Below are 17,843 nucleotides of genomic sequence, written 5' to 3'. Positions count from 1 at the left end.
GAAGGGATTTGCAAAAGCAGTGGAGGTTGGGGTTGCAGAAAGGTCTGGAAATGCCACTTTACGTTAAAGGCTTGAGGTATATCGTGCAAAGGCCACAGTTGACACCTCCCATCTCCTGGACTAAACTCAGTTGGGAAAGAGGTCTTGGGTGAAACCACTTCTTTCTGCTGGGGAGTTTGGGTCTTTTTTCCTTTCAGCTTCATGTTCTTCATCTTAGAGATGGTTTTCTTCACGTTGTCTTTCTATTTTTTTTCAAGTTCTGTTGAGTTGAGAGACATGACCCAGAGCCTTGGACTTGTACACTTAGGGTTTGTGGCTGCCCAAACTGCCTTTTATTTTTTTCTTCCAGATATTTCTGTGTAAGAGTTATGGGGAAGTCAATTTTACTATCAGTAATGAAGAATGAGCAAGCAAAAGCTTAATTAAAATAATAAATCATCAATCAAATTTAATACTGCCATTGGCAACCACTGGGCTATCTCAGGGCCCCCCTACCCATGCTCCATTATTATTTTCCAAGCGACTGAGAACAGACGTTGTCCAAAGGAGACAGGCTGGAGCAGGTACAAGCTTGCATTCTCTCCTCTCTGTGAGTTCATGCTCGTTTGCTCAGGATTTCCCCTGACCGAATGTTCTAGAGAGGTCATCACTTCATTTTACAATTTCCAATGATCAGAACTGCTGATAAACAATGAAATCTCACCGGGTTCAGTGGCTCACAGCTATAATCCCAGCACTTTGGGAGGCCGAGGTGGAGGATCACTTGTACCCAGGAGTTTGAGACCATCCTGGGAAACACAGGCCTTGTCTCTACAAAAAAATAAAAATAAAAATAAATTAGCAAGGTGTGGTGGTACATGCCTGTAGTCCCAGCTACTTCTGGAGGCTGAGATGGGAGATCGTTTGAGTTTGGGAGGTTGAGGCTGCAGTGAGCCATGACTGTGCCACTGCATTCCAGCCTGGGTGATGGATCAGGGCCCTGTCTCAAAGAAAAGCAATGAAATCTGGCCCATTTGGGTCTTTGGTTGCTGCCAACACAGTTCTTTTTTCAGCTTTTGTTTCCATCTCTTCATTCTAGAACCTTGGCTTAAAGTCTGGTCTGCTTACCCAAGTCCTGGGTAATCCCTTCCATGGCACCTCTCATAGGTTACCTTGTACTAGGGCAGAAACGTGGCAGGAGACCTCTCCTGTTTGGCCCAGGTGGCCTGTCCAGAAAATCTGCAGACTAGCTTAACTACATACTAGTCTATTCCTAAAGTCTCAACAGCCTATTGGAGCTAACCTAATTTGAATATGATACTTCTGTACATTTTAGTGCTGTGCCTTACCAACTAACCTTCCCAGCTGATCCCATAAGCCAGGCTGGGAACTGGGTTCTGTTCCCAGGTCCACTGCTAGCTGCCTCTTAGAGGGATCTGAGTGAGACAGCCTCATTGTGTGCCATTTCTCCATCTGCAAATCTTAAGAAACCTGTGAGGATTAATGAAATAGTGTCTACAGAGATCTTTAGATGAAAGGTGCTATGTAAACCTAAAGTATTATTCTTCTGTTTATGAGAAGTGGTATAATATTGCCTGGGAGAAATCGTGACCTGTCTTCAAAAGTGCCAGAAAGTTCTCTTTGGCTCTTTGGGATCTGGAATTGGGTTACAATGGGGATACTTCAAGGAGAAGTTGACCTCTTTGACTTCATACATAGAGAGACTAGAAATTCCAATGAGAATATACACCCTGATGTGGGATCAGCTTCCCCTGCTCCCTCCTCCTTGAAACAAGACACCCATATTCCTAACAACAAATCCCTATTTGAGCCATCTTGAGACTCTCCACATGGAACACTATTGTGTAAGTTCTCTGATAATAAAAATTTGAGTAAGCATCAAAGTGTCCTATTTGTGCTCAGCAATGGTGATGGCTTTTGAATCAAGGTGAAGTTCTCTTTCGTGCTTCTCACTGTGCCAGAAGTTACACCGCAGTGTTTGTGTGATCTGCTGTTGTCTGTTGTCTTATTTTCCCCAAGAGCTTGTAGGTTTCTGGAGACTAGGAACCTTGCTGCATGATTTCTGTCTCCCTCCCGCAGCACTGAGTATAGTGATACGTGTGCCCAGGCTTTGTTTTTCAGCTTTGGAGCCTCCACTGCTAAGCAACTTTCCCTCTCAGAGTCGCCAGGCTGAGGGATCTATCCCAGGAAATTGGCTATTTGGGATGAATGTGGGTCTACCCCCAGGGGTATTTGTATTTTGGTGGGGAATTCTTGAAGGCAGCAAAATCTGTAAGCTCCTCCCCCAAAAAGACTACCGGGATGGAATAACAGGGGACTCCGCCACTTTATTCCCAGCAGTCACACTACCTGGCCCGTGTGCTTCACTGACATATTGAGTATTGTTCACTCGGGCAGAAAAAAATACCACAACCTCACAGCCTTCTTGGTTTCCTGAAAAAAGATCTGTCACTTTGAATTTGCTAGTTTGCCAAATGACAGCTGTTTGCCTCCCAGGCAGGCTTTACTGTCATCAGAGACAGGGATGGAGGGAAAATAATGCCATCATCTGGGGAAGGGTCTTGTGTTGATCTGCCACCTTCAACATCGCTAACCAAATGGACGATCAGCAGGCAGACACGAGGTATTTTCATTTTCACTCTTATTTCAAGAGATTTGTGATGGTGTTTCACAGTCTAAAAATAAAGGATCCGCCCGCAGACATTTCTCCCTCCATTACCCTCATCATATTAGCTGCTGTGTTTTCCTCTCCAGATTTTGATTCTATTATTTTTTATTATAAATGAAAGGTCAAGGGATACTTTTCGTATTCCACAATAGGATTGGTTCTGGAAGAATCTTTGAAAAAAAAAAATACGTTCAAGACGTTGGGGCTTGGAATAGAACAGAAGCATCTCAAAAGCACGTTTTTCTGGTTGAGGAAGGCACACAAGAACGTTTCACAGCGGTGCTCTGCTATCTTCTCTGTACCCCTCCGCCCTACGCTCATGGGAGAGCTCATTTCCCTCCCCACCAGACACTGGGAAATACTCCCAAGGCTCTGGCGGTCTCAAGGCTGCAATTCCTGAGACCGGGGACTCTGTGCTGCCATCTCGTGGCAGATCTCAGACACAGCAAGCTGGCTGCCGGAATCCTGTTTGAACTTGGCTTGCGGCGGGAGCTGTGGTTTGGCTCAAATCCTTATAGAGCTTTGTTGCCAGTCATGTTGATTTTTAAAAAATGTTTTACTCCCTATGCCCCCCTTTTCGTTTTTCATGTTGGCACTTCATTTAATGTGCCTCCAGAGGCTACGTTTTGGGTTTTGATGTATTTGATCAATGTTAAAGAATCGGTTAACTATCTTCCTGAAAGAAGGCAGTAATGCAGACAGACGCCTTTGACAACAGGTAGACCACTGGCTGGCAACCCTAGAAAAAGGGCCACACGGGAGACTGAGAATGAAAGATGCAGTGAGGTTTATTGCTCTTATTCATTGGTTAGGTTTTGTTTTTTTTTTTTTTTTGTAGAGTATTCTGACCTTTTCCTTGAGTGTATTTTTGCTACCATTTCTCTTGTTTAGATCTGGAGAAGCTCAAACTCAAGCTGGGATTTGGGGAAAAGTGTTTGAGGATGCCAGTCTGGCTTTCAGAGGCATGATAGGCACATCCCTGTTGATATCCAAATTGGAACAACTTTCCTTGTTACCAGAAAACAGCTGGTGTCTGCAGACCTTCCCATGGTTGGCCATGACACAGGCCCCTGGAGTTGCTCTGCTCTCGTTAGAGAGTTCCTGTCTGGAGCCACCAGGAAGGCACCAATCTCCCCTGGGGCCTGAGGGCAGGATCATTATTTTGTTCTCTTCTGCATCCTGGGAAGTAGCAAAGTACGGCATTTAAATGACAGGCCTCTATTTGTATTCTAGATATGTGTCTTACGTGACTCTAGGCAGGTTTCCTAACCTTGATCCCTCCTCTGTAAGATGGCGATCATTGGGAATTTTTGGTGAAAAACATGCACATAAGATTCTTAGCACAGAGCCTGAACACAAAGAGAATGAGTTCAGTAAGTGTGAGCCAGTATTAGAAAATGTTTCTTGAATGAAGATGTGAATGGAATGAGCCCTGACCTTGAGCCACAGTGGTGACACGTAGTGCATGTGGGGATGAGGCAGCCCAGGGGGTGAGGGAGTCCTGAAGGCATGGCTTTGCCTGTGCCACTTCTCACCAGAGCCACTGGCTCAAGAACAAGTGTTTTTGTTTCTTGGCAAAATTGGGAAAGTGAATGGAGTGGTCTTAATTAACCTGTGTTTGAATTTACTCTGTAGCTGCTGGACTCAATTAAGGAAATGGAGGAATCAGGCTCTCACCAGCAATTCCCTGAGCTTTTAAATTTTTTTCTTGCAAGGCCCGGGATTCCAAAGACTACTCCACATTCACACCAATCAGACACCAGGGCAATGATCAGATATGGCAGTTCTGTACCAATGTGACCGTTGATGGAATATTTAAAAACTCCCAGTGTAATCAGAGGGGGAAAAACCCACTAAACCTACAGCTAAGGTTTAGGTTTGTTCTATGTGTGTGTACAAAAAAAAAAAAAAAATCCAGATGTGAATCTATAAACCATCTGGTTGGAATAGCTTTTGTGCTGGACTGTAATTACAAGCTATTTATTATGAATCTTGGGATCCTGTTATGGATTTTGACTGGCTCCCAGGTTTCTAAGTCAGCAGAGTTCCTATATTTAAGCGAGTATGTGCCTTCCTATTTATCAGATCCCAGATTGTGTCATCACTTTGACTGCCCTGAGAGCTTTGAACTCTCTGTATGTGAAGATTCTTCCCTTCAGAGAGGAGATGTGCTTGGGAGTGGACCTTGGCTAAGGCCGCAGCCAGGTTGCAGTCAGGTTTGCTGAATTCATAAAGCCATACAGTCCTGGTAACAGAAGCTCTGTTAATGAAGTTCTTTCACAATTCTCCTGGGGTGGGAGAGTCGGTATAAAATATAGCTTGCAAGAGCTATGCTTTTCAAAACGAAGTCACTGTCAACAATACCAAGCAGCATACATACCTGGTGGCTATCTTTGATGACTTTGGTGGGAGTTGGGGGAGATTATTAATTTTTAAAAAATATGTCTCTTTATTGTGAATGGTGACCATAACAATGTATGACCTTTGTAGTTTAAGAAAAAATTATAAAAATAAATCTAAGGGCTGTGCCTTATAGTTAGCCTTGATGCCACCATTATCATGGAGAAAAGGGGGTGAGGGAAGGAATTCTGGGGAGCGTGGGGCCAGTATGCTTGGCTTCGGATTGTAGGTCTGCTGTTCACAAAGGGACTGTGGACAGCTCCTTATCCCAGCTCAGCCCCAGTGGCCACAGAAATACTCTCCCCTGACAGCAGTGGTTCTCAACCCTAGCTGATCATTGGAATTACCTGGGAGCTTGAACAAATACGCATGCCTGGTCCTTAGATTAACCAGATCTGAGCTTCAGGGGGTGGGAGACTGTGGCAGTCTTTGTTAAGAACTCCACAGGGGGTTCTAATGTGCAGCTAAGGATAAGGGCCACTGTCTCACAGGATTTTAGGAGTAAATGAGGTCAGTCCCTTGAGGGCACTTACCATATAACAGATCCCAAAAAAAGAAAGAGAGGAAGAGACAGAGAGAGAGAGAGAAGGAGAAAGAGAGAGAGAGAGAGACTGGATGACTCAGGTCACCCTCCCATCATAAGGACAACCAGTAAATGAAAAAACAAAACAGCAGCAGCAGTCCCTGCAGGTGTGGTGTGCAGGTGGCTGTGGATTGATGTCCTTTCTCTGGGTGTCAGACAACTCCTAGGACAGTTTCAGGAGAATATTCACCACATTCATTCCAGTGTTCCTTAACAGAAATGAGTGTCGTTTTCTATATGTGCCATTCAGTGGACAAGTTTGAGCAACACCTGTCGTGGCTTATTGTTTCTGTGCCTCAGCTGGCCTTGCAAAAGCCACGAGGGCAGGGAAATAACAGGACTGATGTGGAAACAGCTGTGGGCAAGGCAAGGCCCAACCCTCCCCGTAGAACTCACTCTCAGGCAGTTGTGACTGTGAGTCAGAGGGAGTGGGATTCTGGGACACACAGACGTTCTGATCTTTGAAAGGAGAGGGGATGGCAACCTGGATTTATTTTAGAATTAGACTCTGGGAGCATCTTAAGCTCTGGAAATCCCAGGGAATTTCAGGGCAGCATAGAAGGTGACAAGTTTTATTTTGGAACTACCTTGGGGTTGGACTGTGGTGCATGAACTTGGCTTGGGCTCCCAGACTCCAACACACACACACACACACACACACACACACACACACACACACACACGTACACACACACAAGATCTCAGGCACATATGCACATGCACACACACACACACGCACACACACCTGCAGGCTCGCATGTGTCTCCATGGTTCTGAGCAAGAAATGGTGAGATCTTCTTAGTCTCATGACATGGAGGCGTACTGGGTACACTTGAGAATCTTCTCAAATTTGTTGTCAGGGCTGAGTTTGGTTTTCTTCTTTATTAATACATATTCCAAGAGAGTTCTAGGTTCATTTCAAGGTGAGCAGAGCCGGCCAGTTGCTCCTCTCCAACCTGCCCCCAAATGAGGCACTTGCTGTCATCCAGGGAAGGGCATAGGTGTGCACACATTTATGTCTCCATCTTGAGTTCCATCTCTCTCACTGGAAAGCTGAGTAATCTTGGAAAAGTCAGCTACCTTCTCTGAGCAGCAGTTTTCTTGTTTGCAAAATGGGGATAATGATACTGACCTCACAGAATTTTAGTGAGAATGAAAGCCACATCACCTAGCATGTGGTCACCACTTGGTAAATCTCACATTTTGTTGAATTTTTTGAGACAGTATTTTTGGTTCAGGTGCATACAATCCATATACAAACAGGCATATCCATCATTTTTTTTTTTTTGAGAAGGAGTCTCGCTGTGTCACCCAGGCTGGAGTGCAGTGGCACGATCTCGGCTCGCTGCAAGCCCCGCCTCCCAGGTTCACACCATTCTCCTGCCTCAGCTTCTCCGAGTAGCTGGGACTACAGGCGCCCGCCACCACGCCCGGCTAATTTTTTTTGTACTTTTAGTAGAGACGGGGTTTCACCGTGGTCTCGATCTCCTGACCTCGTGATCCGCCCGCCTCGGCCTCCCAAAGTGCTGGGATTACAAGCGTGAGCCACTGCGCCCGGCCATATCCATCATGTTTGTATCTTCTGTAAGACATTTTAACAGCTAACCTTTCAGGAAAAAACCAAAGATGCAAATGTTTGCCACACGTTCATTAGCATAAGTGCTAATATAAGGCAGCTGTCCCACAGCTAGAAAACACGGACGTCCGTGTCTCTGCTTGGCATGTGGAATATTATTTTTTCTTTTACCAAGCCGATCCAATACTCAACTTTGTCATTATTTGAGTTGGAACTTTAGATTGCTGCATTTTAATGCACTCTACTATTAAGGATTGTTGGACGGCCGTGTGAAAATATTTTTGTTCTCACGATGCAGTCCTGGCCCAGGTAGCCCAACAGGCAAAATATGGTTTACACAAATATTATCGTTTCTGTAGTGTGTACTAAAAAGAAACCTTAGAATCTGAAGGAGTGGGAGAGAACTTCTCCCTTGGCAATCAGTTATCTAGGTGAAGCTGGCTTTGTAAAGAAGGGACTTTTCATCTCCTCTCATCTGACTCTGATCTCCAAAGTCCTGTGTTCCTGGATGGGTATTTCTGTTTCAGAGATAACAAAATCCTATTTGCTCTCACAGCATTTTCTTGCCAAGTGAAGGCCAGATAAGAGGGGGGCTCGGAAAACCTCTGTGGTGTGTTAGCATTTGGGGAATTCTGTTTGATGTCTATTTCAAATGTCTCGTGTCTCTTTTTGTCTAGAACAAGGAAGTGACATGTAAGAGAGAGAAGTGCCCCGTGCTGTCCCGAGACTGTGCCCTGGCTGTCAAGCAGAGGGGAGCCTGTTGTGAACAGTGCAAAGGTGATTGATGTCTTGGCCGTCTTCTCTCCTGGCTGCTGCTTCAGACATTTTTATTTCTCTTTCTCTCACCTTTCTTTTCACTCAGCTCCTGGCTGGGGTGCACATGGGTGGGGAGGAGAAGTAGGGTGTGTGTGTGTGTGTGTGTGTGTGTATGTATGTGTGTGTTTGTGTGTATGTGTGTGTCTGGGGCTGGAAGGAAGGGGGCTCTCCTGGAGGAGGGATGAAAGTATGTGAGCATCTTCATATTTGGTTTATTTTCTAAGGCAGGTTGTTAAAATGTCGTAGAGAAGAGGCAACCACCATGCCCCTGCATATTTGTACACACACACATGAGCATATTTTGTCAACAAGTTTCAACACTCAGTTTTTCCAGGCTCCACACTCACCCTGCCCACCTCTGCCAGAGAAGTCTTTAAGCCTGTATTTTATCATTTTGGTCCTCATTAAAATTTTCCTTTCCTTCCAAATTAGATCTAAGTCCCTCCGCCTGTCTTTGAAGCATCTCTAACGTCTCCTTACTCCAGCCTCATTTTCCATCACCCTCCAGCCCCATGCTTCGTCTGGAATGTGCTGTTCCTGGTCTCACCTTTCTCTTGGCCTTAGTGCAGCTCTTTTTCCCCAACGTGTCCAGGTGCTGCCTGTGCTCAAGGTGCCCAGCCCTCATCTGCCACGTTCCCCTTTAGATTTCTATGGCCTCCAGAAGCCCACATAGATACCGCAGTGGTGTGATTTTCCTCCTGTGCGGTTTCATGTGGATCGTCAGCTCCCTGGGGATTTCACACCATGTATATGTCAACAGCACTTCACAGTGTGGGGCCACGCAGGAGGCAGCATTAGCCCAGTGTTCAGGGTGTGGGCTCTGGAGTCACCCTGCCGAGTCAGAATCCAAGGTTACTGGGTGGCAGAGTGTTCCCTAATTTCACATCTACTTGGAAGCTCAGAATGTTACCTTGTTTGGAACTAGGCCCTTTGCAGATATAGTTAATTAAGATGAAGTCATACTGAATTTGGGTGGCTCCAAATCCAATGTGACTGGTGTCTTTATAAGAAGAGGAAGAAACAGAGACAGACAGAGACAGACAAAGAGTGGCAGAAGCTGGAGTGATGCTGCCACCAGCCTAGGAGTGCCCAGGGCTGCCAGGATCTAGGAAAGGCAAGGAGTGATTCTTCCCAAGTGCCTTCAGAGGGAGCATGCCCTACCGACACCTTGATCTTGGACTTCTAGTCTCCAGAACTGTGAGACAATAAATGTCTATTGTCCTAAGCCTCAGGAAACTCATCCACCACATTTCTATGTGAGCAGCGGGAGACATGGACCCTTTCTTGATCTCATCACGTCATTTGTTAAGTGAGGACAGCAGGTTGGGCATGGTGGCTCACACCTGTAATCCCAGCACTTTGGGAGGCCAAGGTGGGCAGATTACTTTAGATCAGGAGTTCAAGACCAGCCTGGCCAACACGATGAAACCCCGTCTTCACTAAAAATATAAAAATTAGCCAGGCGTGGTGGTGGGTGCCTGTATTCCCAGCTACTGGGGAGGATGAAGCAGGAGAATCACTTGAACCCAGGAGGCAGAGGTTGCAGTGAGCCAGGATTGCGCCACTGCACTCCAGCCTGGGTGACGGAGCAAGACTCCATCCCAAAAAACAAAGACAAAAAACGAGGACAATTGTGTTGGAGGGACTCACATGGAAAGATGTATTCACTGTACTGCATGTCAACATCTCTCAGGTAATAGAAGTATAACTGGTGCCCTTTGCATGCTTGACAAGCTTTCGGTTTGCTTCTCCATGATTGGTCATGCAGAAGGGAGCTTTCTTATGCTGTAGTGTGTAGCCTTCTTTCCTTCTTGACCTGCTAAGTTCCTTTATCACCACCCTTTCCTCCTCTTATTTTAATCTTTCAAGGGAAAGAGATACCCAAGACAAACACATTTCCTGAGCATTCTTTTTGGGCTTAAGATGATAAGCCTCTTCTAACCAAACTGGACCCAAGAATAGGCCAGTGAGTGCAGTGTCCTGAGTTCTCTTTCTGATGGAAATCCCAATGCATTTGGGGGGAGGTCAAGAATCCTGCCCTGCCCTAAGGTGGACCTTCATGAGAGGGACTACTGAATGGGTGATAGGGTTTGTCTTTGTGTTCCCACCCAAATCTCTTCTTGAATTGTAATCCCTGTATGTCAAGGGAGAGACCAGGTGGAGATAATTGAATCATGGGGGTGGTTTCTGCAATGCTGTTCTCATGCTGTTCACAAGATCTGATGGTTTTATAAGGGGCTCTTTTCCCTTTGCTTGGCACTTCTCCTTCCTGCCACCTTGTGAAGAAGGTGCTTGCTTCCCCTTCACGTTTTGCCATGTTTGTAAGTTTCCTGAGGCCTCCCCAGCCATGCTGAGCTGTGAGTCAATTAAACCTCTTTCCTTTATAAATTACCCAGTCTTGGGCAGTTCTATGTAGCAGTGTGAAGATGAACTAATACAGTGAGTCTGACTTTTCAGGGGCCCTGGGGTGGATGTTAATATGCACCCTTTGTTTTCTCTCTTTCTACCTCATAATACAGTGCTTGTCTCAAGGGTTTTAAGGGACACAGTCCTGTTCACTCTTAAATACTGGAGACTCCCAGTATTTTGGTGAGTTTTTTTTTTTAATTGGAATTATAACTTATGCTCATAGGAGAAGCCTCAAAAAATAGTCTAAACTGTGGAAAAGCAGGAAAAAAATACAGTCTCACCATCCTGAAATAACAATTGCTATCGTTTGATATATTTATTTCTGTATTTTCCCATGTAAAAGTGTTTACAAGGTTGATATTTTGCTACCCATATTGCATTATTTATATTTTTTCCTACTTAACATTAGGGCATAACATCTCTGTTATTTGGACATATTGTCCTTAATAGATGCATAAGATTCTGTTGTAAGAGTGTACCAACATTCATTTGGTCGTTTCTGACCACATTTTTGGGCAGTTAGGTTATACCTTGGTTTTTAGCTTTGAATGTGAGTAAAGGCAAGAAGCTAAAACCAAAGAGCCTTGTGTAGTTCAGGAATAAGGACTGGAGGGAGACCCTTGGGAGGGCATTCCCTGAGGGCCCTCAGATCTGAGTGTTCACCCAATCTGGGTTTGGCCTCCCAAGGAATCCCAGTAAACTTCTCTGTAACTCTTTCGCATTCTGTATTCATATAGGAGAAAACAGCAACAACAAAACAACAACAGATCAGTGGGTAGCAGAAATTCTGAGACAGCAGTAGCAGCGACATTTCTGATAAGTCCTCTGACAAAAGCCTGCATGCTCATGCTGAAGATTTTGACTGTTCTTGCTCAATGAGAGTGATTTAGTGAGGAATCATAATAATGCAGAAGTTTGCTGATAATACTTTACTTTAGAACTAAATAATGTCTAGGCATGATTGTCTCAGGGTCAAAGAATTTACATATAATAGAATTTATATATATTATATATATTTATATATAATAGAATTTATATATATTATATATTTATATATAATAGAATTTATATATATTATATATATTTATATATAATAGAATTTATATATATTATATATATTTATATATAATAGAATTTATATATATATTATATATTTATATATAATAGAATTTATAAATATATATTTATATATAATAGAATTTATGTATATTATATATTTATATATAATAGAATTTATGTATATTATATATTTATATATAATAGAATTTATGTATATTATATATTTATATATAATAGAATTTATGTATATTATATATTTATATATAATTAATATATAATATATTCACACATAATTTATATATTATATATTTATATATAATTTATATATTATATATTTTATATATTTATATATAATATAATTATATATAATATAATTTATATGTTAGAAATAAAAATATAATTTTAATACAAATATATATTTATATTATATATATTTTTATATATGTAACATAATACGCAATGGAGTCTCCTTAGCGAAGAAATGGAGCCTTGTTTTTTCAGATCATTTAACACAGTGGTTCCCAACCTTTTTGGCATCAGGGACCAGTTTCATGGAGGACCATTTTTCCATGGACCGGGGTGGGGGGATGGTTTTGGGATGATTCAAATGTATTACATATACTTCACACTTTGTTTCTATTATTATTACATTGTAATGTGTAATATATAACTCACCATAATGTAGAATCACTGAGAGCCCTGAGATTGTTTTCTGTAAGTAGATGGTCCCATCTAGGGTTGATGGGAGACAGTGACAAATCTTCAGGCATTAGATTCTCATAAAGAGTGCACACTTAGATGACTCGCATGTGCAGTTCACAATAGGGTTTGTGCTTCCGTGAGAATCTAATGCTGCAGCTGATCTGACAGGAGGCGGAGCTCAGGCAGTAATGTGAGCGATGGGGATCAGCTGTAAATACAGATGAAGCTTCTTTCATTTGCCCACCTCTCACCTCCTGATGTGTGGCTCAGTTCCTTACAAGCTACAGACCAGTACAGGTCCGTGGCCCAGGCAGGGGTTGGGGACCCTTGACTTAACACATTGTAATAGGAGCACTGATAGACTGAATTCTCCTATATTTTGAATGGTATCTGCATTCCGAGGTAATACCTTTTGTAGTTTTTAAAGCTGCTCACCAGGCTGTGTGGTCAGGCCTCTTGTGGAGGTGCACACAGCGTGTACCTAACAAAGTGCAGTGGGTGCCAGGCAGAATGGGTGCAGGGCGTGGCTCTATCAGCAAGCATATGGGAAGGTGAAATCTGGTATTGTTAGTGGATGACCAATAGCAAAAGCTTACTAGATGCTTCAAGTTACCCTTGAATAGTGTTTCCTCTTTGTTTGTTCTTCCTTTTACCTGAGGGAATGTGTATAAACAGTGTTCTCAAAATGTAATGGATCACAGAAGCAGCAGTTAGAATGCAGATTCCTGGGGCTTGCCCAATATAATAGCAGTCAGCAAGATGACCATCCTCTTCATCAAAACAGCAACAGGTAGTACTCCTGGTGGTACTTTCTTGGAGCCAGACACTGAATCCTCACAAAGTCAGCCCCATTTTATAGATGGAAAAATGGTGACACTGAGGGCCTTAGTGACTTTCCCAATATCACAGAGCTAGTAAGTGACAGAGATGGGAGACAGACCCAGGTGGTCTCACCATTAGGCTTGCAGGCCTGCTGTATCAGCAGCACCCAGCCTGGGCCCCTGACTGTATATTTTTAAGTCTCCACTGAGACCCTTATGCAGACAGGCTTGAGGACCACAGCTATCAGACAAACAACGGAAAGGAAGAGAGACGGTCGGCCTCGCTGATGTAGAAAGGAGAACCACATCCCACAGCTTTTAGAGGCTGATAGTCATTACCTATCCTGGTCAATATACCTGAGAAAAATCAAGCATGAGACCATGTGGGCGTGAGAAATCTCTTTACCTTTTGTAGTGGGAGGCTGTGTTTTCTCTGTGGCCCTTTGCTGTCTTCCTATTTTGAAAATCACTAGAATGATTAAAAAAGAAATCAAGGAAAACAGCAGATAATGACCAAGAAAACATCACTCTGATGTTGAAGTGCTGGGGTATGCTTATTGGAAGTCTATTCCAGTTATTCGATTGTGTAAGTAAATGGGAGTGGGGGGACTTGAACCCCAATAACTGGCTCACTTCCTCCCATGATTTGTTGGAACTTTCTTTTCTTTTTCCCTTCTGACTTCTCTCTCTCTTTCTCCTTTCCTTCCTTGGCACAATTATGTTTAATTTTAAATTTAATTAAACACTACATTAATATATTATTGTACTAAAGAAGTTAAGAAAGGAGAAAGAAGTTCTTTTTGAGCCTGTGAAACCCACTCTGCTCAGAAATAACAACTGTTACCAATTTATTGTGTGTTTTCCAGACCTTTTTCAGTTTATTACATGTATATGTAATTTTGTCTGCGTACTTTTATTTTTACATAAATGGAAAGAAATGGTCTTTTGCAGTTTGCTCTGGCCAACCCCCCCGCCCCCCAGTATCAAAAAACAAAAAATCTAAAAATCAACAACAATGTGACTTAGGAATTTTCCCAGGCAAGTTCATGCTTTTTCAACTCTTGTATGGATTCCATAGTATAGATATAGAGTAATTCATTTAACACCTCCCTGTTGATAGTCGTTTAGATTTTCAGTTTTTGCAAGCTGCAGGGAACCAGCTTGTCATTCCTGTCAGGCCCATGTGTGTCTGTTTCTCAAGGACAGAGACCTAGAAATCACAGTGTTGGAAGAAAAGGTGTGCATGTGTCAAACTATGATGGACATTTTTACTAAATGGCTCCAAAAAAGACAAGGCTATTCTCTTTCCCTCTTCCCTGAGAGTTTTTAAGCCTTTTCTCCATAAAAGATGATAGGGAAAGCTGGTGTCACATGTGGTAAAATTTAGACCTGTTTGGATATCTTTGCCTTCCCTCATTTCCATTCCATCTAACGGATTCCCCCACTTCAGACTGCAACATTCACACTCTTGACCCAGTTCTCTCCTGCTCTGGATTTCCCCATATTACCAGGGATATGTTCCTCCCCCTTTTGGTGGTTTGGTGAGAAGTGGTATCAAGCTCCATTTAAAGAGCCTAACTGAGTGCCATCAATTGCTGTTGTGTTTTCTACAATAAAGTGCAGAAAGCACTGACAGTTGTCAACAAGTTAACACTTAAATGGTAGTGTTTTCATAGAATTTGGTGCAGTATTGCAGAACTTCAGTGACAGAATGGACTAAATTTAGAATATAGGCTAGATGAAGAATGTGGGGAATGTTTTACTGGCCTCATTTTTAAGAATAATTTTTCTTCTATTTTTATTTATTTTTTAATAATAATAATAATAATTATTATTATTATTATTATTGAGACAGGTCTCGCTCTGTTGCCCAGGCTGGAGTGCAGTAGCGTGATCTCAACATACTGCAACCTCTGCCTCCTGCGTCCAAGTGATTCTCATGCCTCAGCCTCCCAGGTAGCTGGGATTACAGGTGTGTGCCACAATGCCCAGCAATTTTTTTGTATTTTTAGTAGAGATGAGGTTTCACTGGGTTGGCCAGGCTCATTTCCAATTCCTGGCCTCAAGTGATCCACCCACGTTGACCTCCCAAAGTGCTGGGATTACAGGCATGAGCCACAGTGCCCAGCCTAAGAATGATTTTCTCAATGGGAAATATTATTGTTATCATCTTTGTTATCCTAATCATAAAACATATTCTGCATTAGAAACCTTTGAAATAGCTCAGAAATTATTAATTTTTTTGTTTGTTTTGAAACTTCTAATACAGGGTAAGTATGAGAGAAGAAGGCATGTTATCATCTCATTTTTTTCTTGATTAGTCTCTTAAGAAATTTGGGTTATTTAAAATTCCTCATATTTTATAGTTGAGTTTCTATTTATAGTTTATTCTATGTGTACTTATCTATGTGAGCTACTTCTATAATTAATGTGCATAGTTTATTTATAATTACATGGAACGTCATTTTATTCCTTTAAATAATTACAGAAGTTTATATATATTGTAAATTGGTCTTTACTACTATGCTCATTCTTCATGGGTCTTCATGGGTCATTCCTATTCTTTAAGGCCAGGATGCTGATCAGAATACAGCTCCTCAGAGATGACATTGTTCCCGCGGGCAAACATAATTTTATGACAGTCTCGCTCTGTCACCCAGGCTGGAGTGCAGTGGCACGATCTCGGCTCACTGCAAGCTCCGCCTCCCGGGTTCATGCCATTCTCCTGCCTCAGCCTCCTGAGTAGCTGGGACTACAGGCGCCCGCCAACACGCCCGGCTAATTTTTTGTATTTTTAGTAGAGACGGAGTTTCACCGTGTTAGCCAGGATGGTCTTGATTTCCTGACCTCGTGATCTGCCTGCCTTGGCCTCCCAAAGTGCTGGGATTACAGGCCTGAGCCACCGCACCCGGACTTTTTTTGTTTTTTGAGATGGAGTCCCACTCTGTCGCCCAGGCTGTAGTGCAGTGGTGCAATCTTGGCTCACTGCAAACTTCGACTCCTGGATTCAAGTGATTCTCTTGCCTCAGCCTCCTAAGCAGCTGGGATTACAGGTGACCGCCACCAGGCAGGCTAACTTTTTTGTATTTTTAGTAGAGACGGGGTTTCGCCGTGTTGGCCAGGCTGGTCTTGAACTCCTGATCTCAGGTGATCCACCCGCCTCGGCCTCCCAAAGTGCTGGGATTACAGCTGTGAGCCACCGTCCCTGGCCAGTGTTACTGCTTTTATCTACCAAGAGCTCTCATCCTGAGGCTCATGAAAGTTGTGGCATCCATCTGTCTGTCCATGTAGTATTGTTGAAGCACTGTGGATTGTGAGGTGTGATTATCTGGTTGATTTTAAGACCTTTACCTCTATCTGTTTTCTTCATGGAAGTACCAGAAGGACTTATGTTCCCCATTGCTGGATACCAAATTATTTGGTTTATGCTCACCACTAAGTCTTCACAACAGTGAGGTAATTTCTGTCTTATTTTATATATGAGGAAAATGAGGGCCTGGAGAAGCTCAGTCATTCATCTGCCAAGAGGTTAGTGACCCAGGATCAAGCAGAGAGTGACCATATCCTCAAGGAGCTTGCTTCATTAAAGGGACACAGAGAAGTACCATCTGGTTGGGAAGTTCTCTGGGTAAGGCATGCCTGAGTGCAGGGGGAAGGTGTTTTAGTCCATTCCCACATTGCTATAAGGAAATACCCAAGACTGGGTAACATAAAGAAAAGAGGTTTAGTTGATTCAACATGGCTAGGGAGGCCTCAGGAAACGTACAATCATGGCAGAAAGCACCTCTTCACAGGGCAGTAGGAGAGAGAATGAGAGCCAGCAGGGGAAATGCCAGACACTTATAAAACCATCAGATCTCGTGAGAACTCACTATCATGAGAACAGCATGGGGGAAACTGCCCCCATGATTCAATTACTTCCCACTGGGTCCCTCCCATGACATGTGAGGATTATGGGCATTACAATTCAAGATAAGATTTGGGTAGGAACACAGCCAAACCATATCAGAAGGGAAGGAGGATAGCTAGCAGGCAAGGAATCAGGGATGTGCCTGGGAAGGCTTTCCAGAAGAGCAATGCGTTTTTATGAACAAGTAAAAGGTAATCACATTCAAAAAGGGCTGCTCTGCACAAGACTACCGGATGAAGGTTCTGGCACACACAAAGGCATGACATAGGTCTTAGTCATTGCCTGCCACTCAAAATCACCTGGGGAACTTGTTAAGGTACCAGTTTCTAGGCTTCCTTGAATTAAACAAATCTGATTTAAAACAAATCTGTAATAAGTTTTTGTTTGTTGATTGTTTGAGGAGGAGTAGAGGGGTCACACAAAAAGATAACAGAATCCTATCACGACTTTTACTTATTTTCCTCCGAAAAAGATGCTGATATTGAAAAGGCAATGGTAGGAGAGTACATCTGCTTAAGGACAGAAATATGAAAACCCATAGTTCAAACGTATTCTTAGAAAGGCTTTGCGTGTGCATGCATTTGTGTTCCTGTTTCCTTTAATTGCATTGCTCAGATGTTCCATGCGTTTATTAATTTAACAATTATTTGTGAATCCACGGGCCAGGTATTTATACAATAGTGCTGCTTACCAAATTGTCCTTAGCTTTTATGAAGCCAGAATATTCTTTAAAAGAGAAAGGTAATTAAATTATAACTAATTTCTCTCAGGCAAATATTTCAGTGTGCTTTTGAGATTATTTTTATGCTAATAATAATTATACATTTTTATCCAAATAGCCTAACAACTGGGCAGAAGATTAATCTAATTTGAAAAAACTCAGTATTGTTTGATGAAAA

At 42.8% G+C, this 17,843-nt stretch overlaps 1 protein-coding gene across 4 annotated transcripts in view; it reads left to right on the top strand.

Moving 5' to 3' along the window:
• Positions 1-17,843, top strand: part of BMPER (BMP binding endothelial regulator) — a 244,931-nt gene that overhangs the window by 24,630 nt on the left and 202,458 nt on the right. For all 4 annotated transcript variants that reach the window (XM_063609694.1, XM_055293453.2, XM_055293454.2 and 1 more), the window contains exon 3: positions 7,905-8,004. In XM_063609694.1, the coding sequence (XP_063465764.1) occupies positions 7,905-8,004 (100 nt within the window). The remainder of the gene's footprint in view (positions 1-7,904; positions 8,005-17,843) is intronic.

Source organism: Symphalangus syndactylus, chromosome 9 (assembly GCF_028878055.3).
Source record: "Symphalangus syndactylus isolate Jambi chromosome 9, NHGRI_mSymSyn1-v2.1_pri, whole genome shotgun sequence".
Classification (NCBI taxonomy): domain Eukaryota; kingdom Metazoa; phylum Chordata; class Mammalia; order Primates; family Hylobatidae; genus Symphalangus; species Symphalangus syndactylus.
Note: the sequence above shows the minus strand (reverse complement) of the source record. Positions and strands in the feature narration are given on the sequence as shown.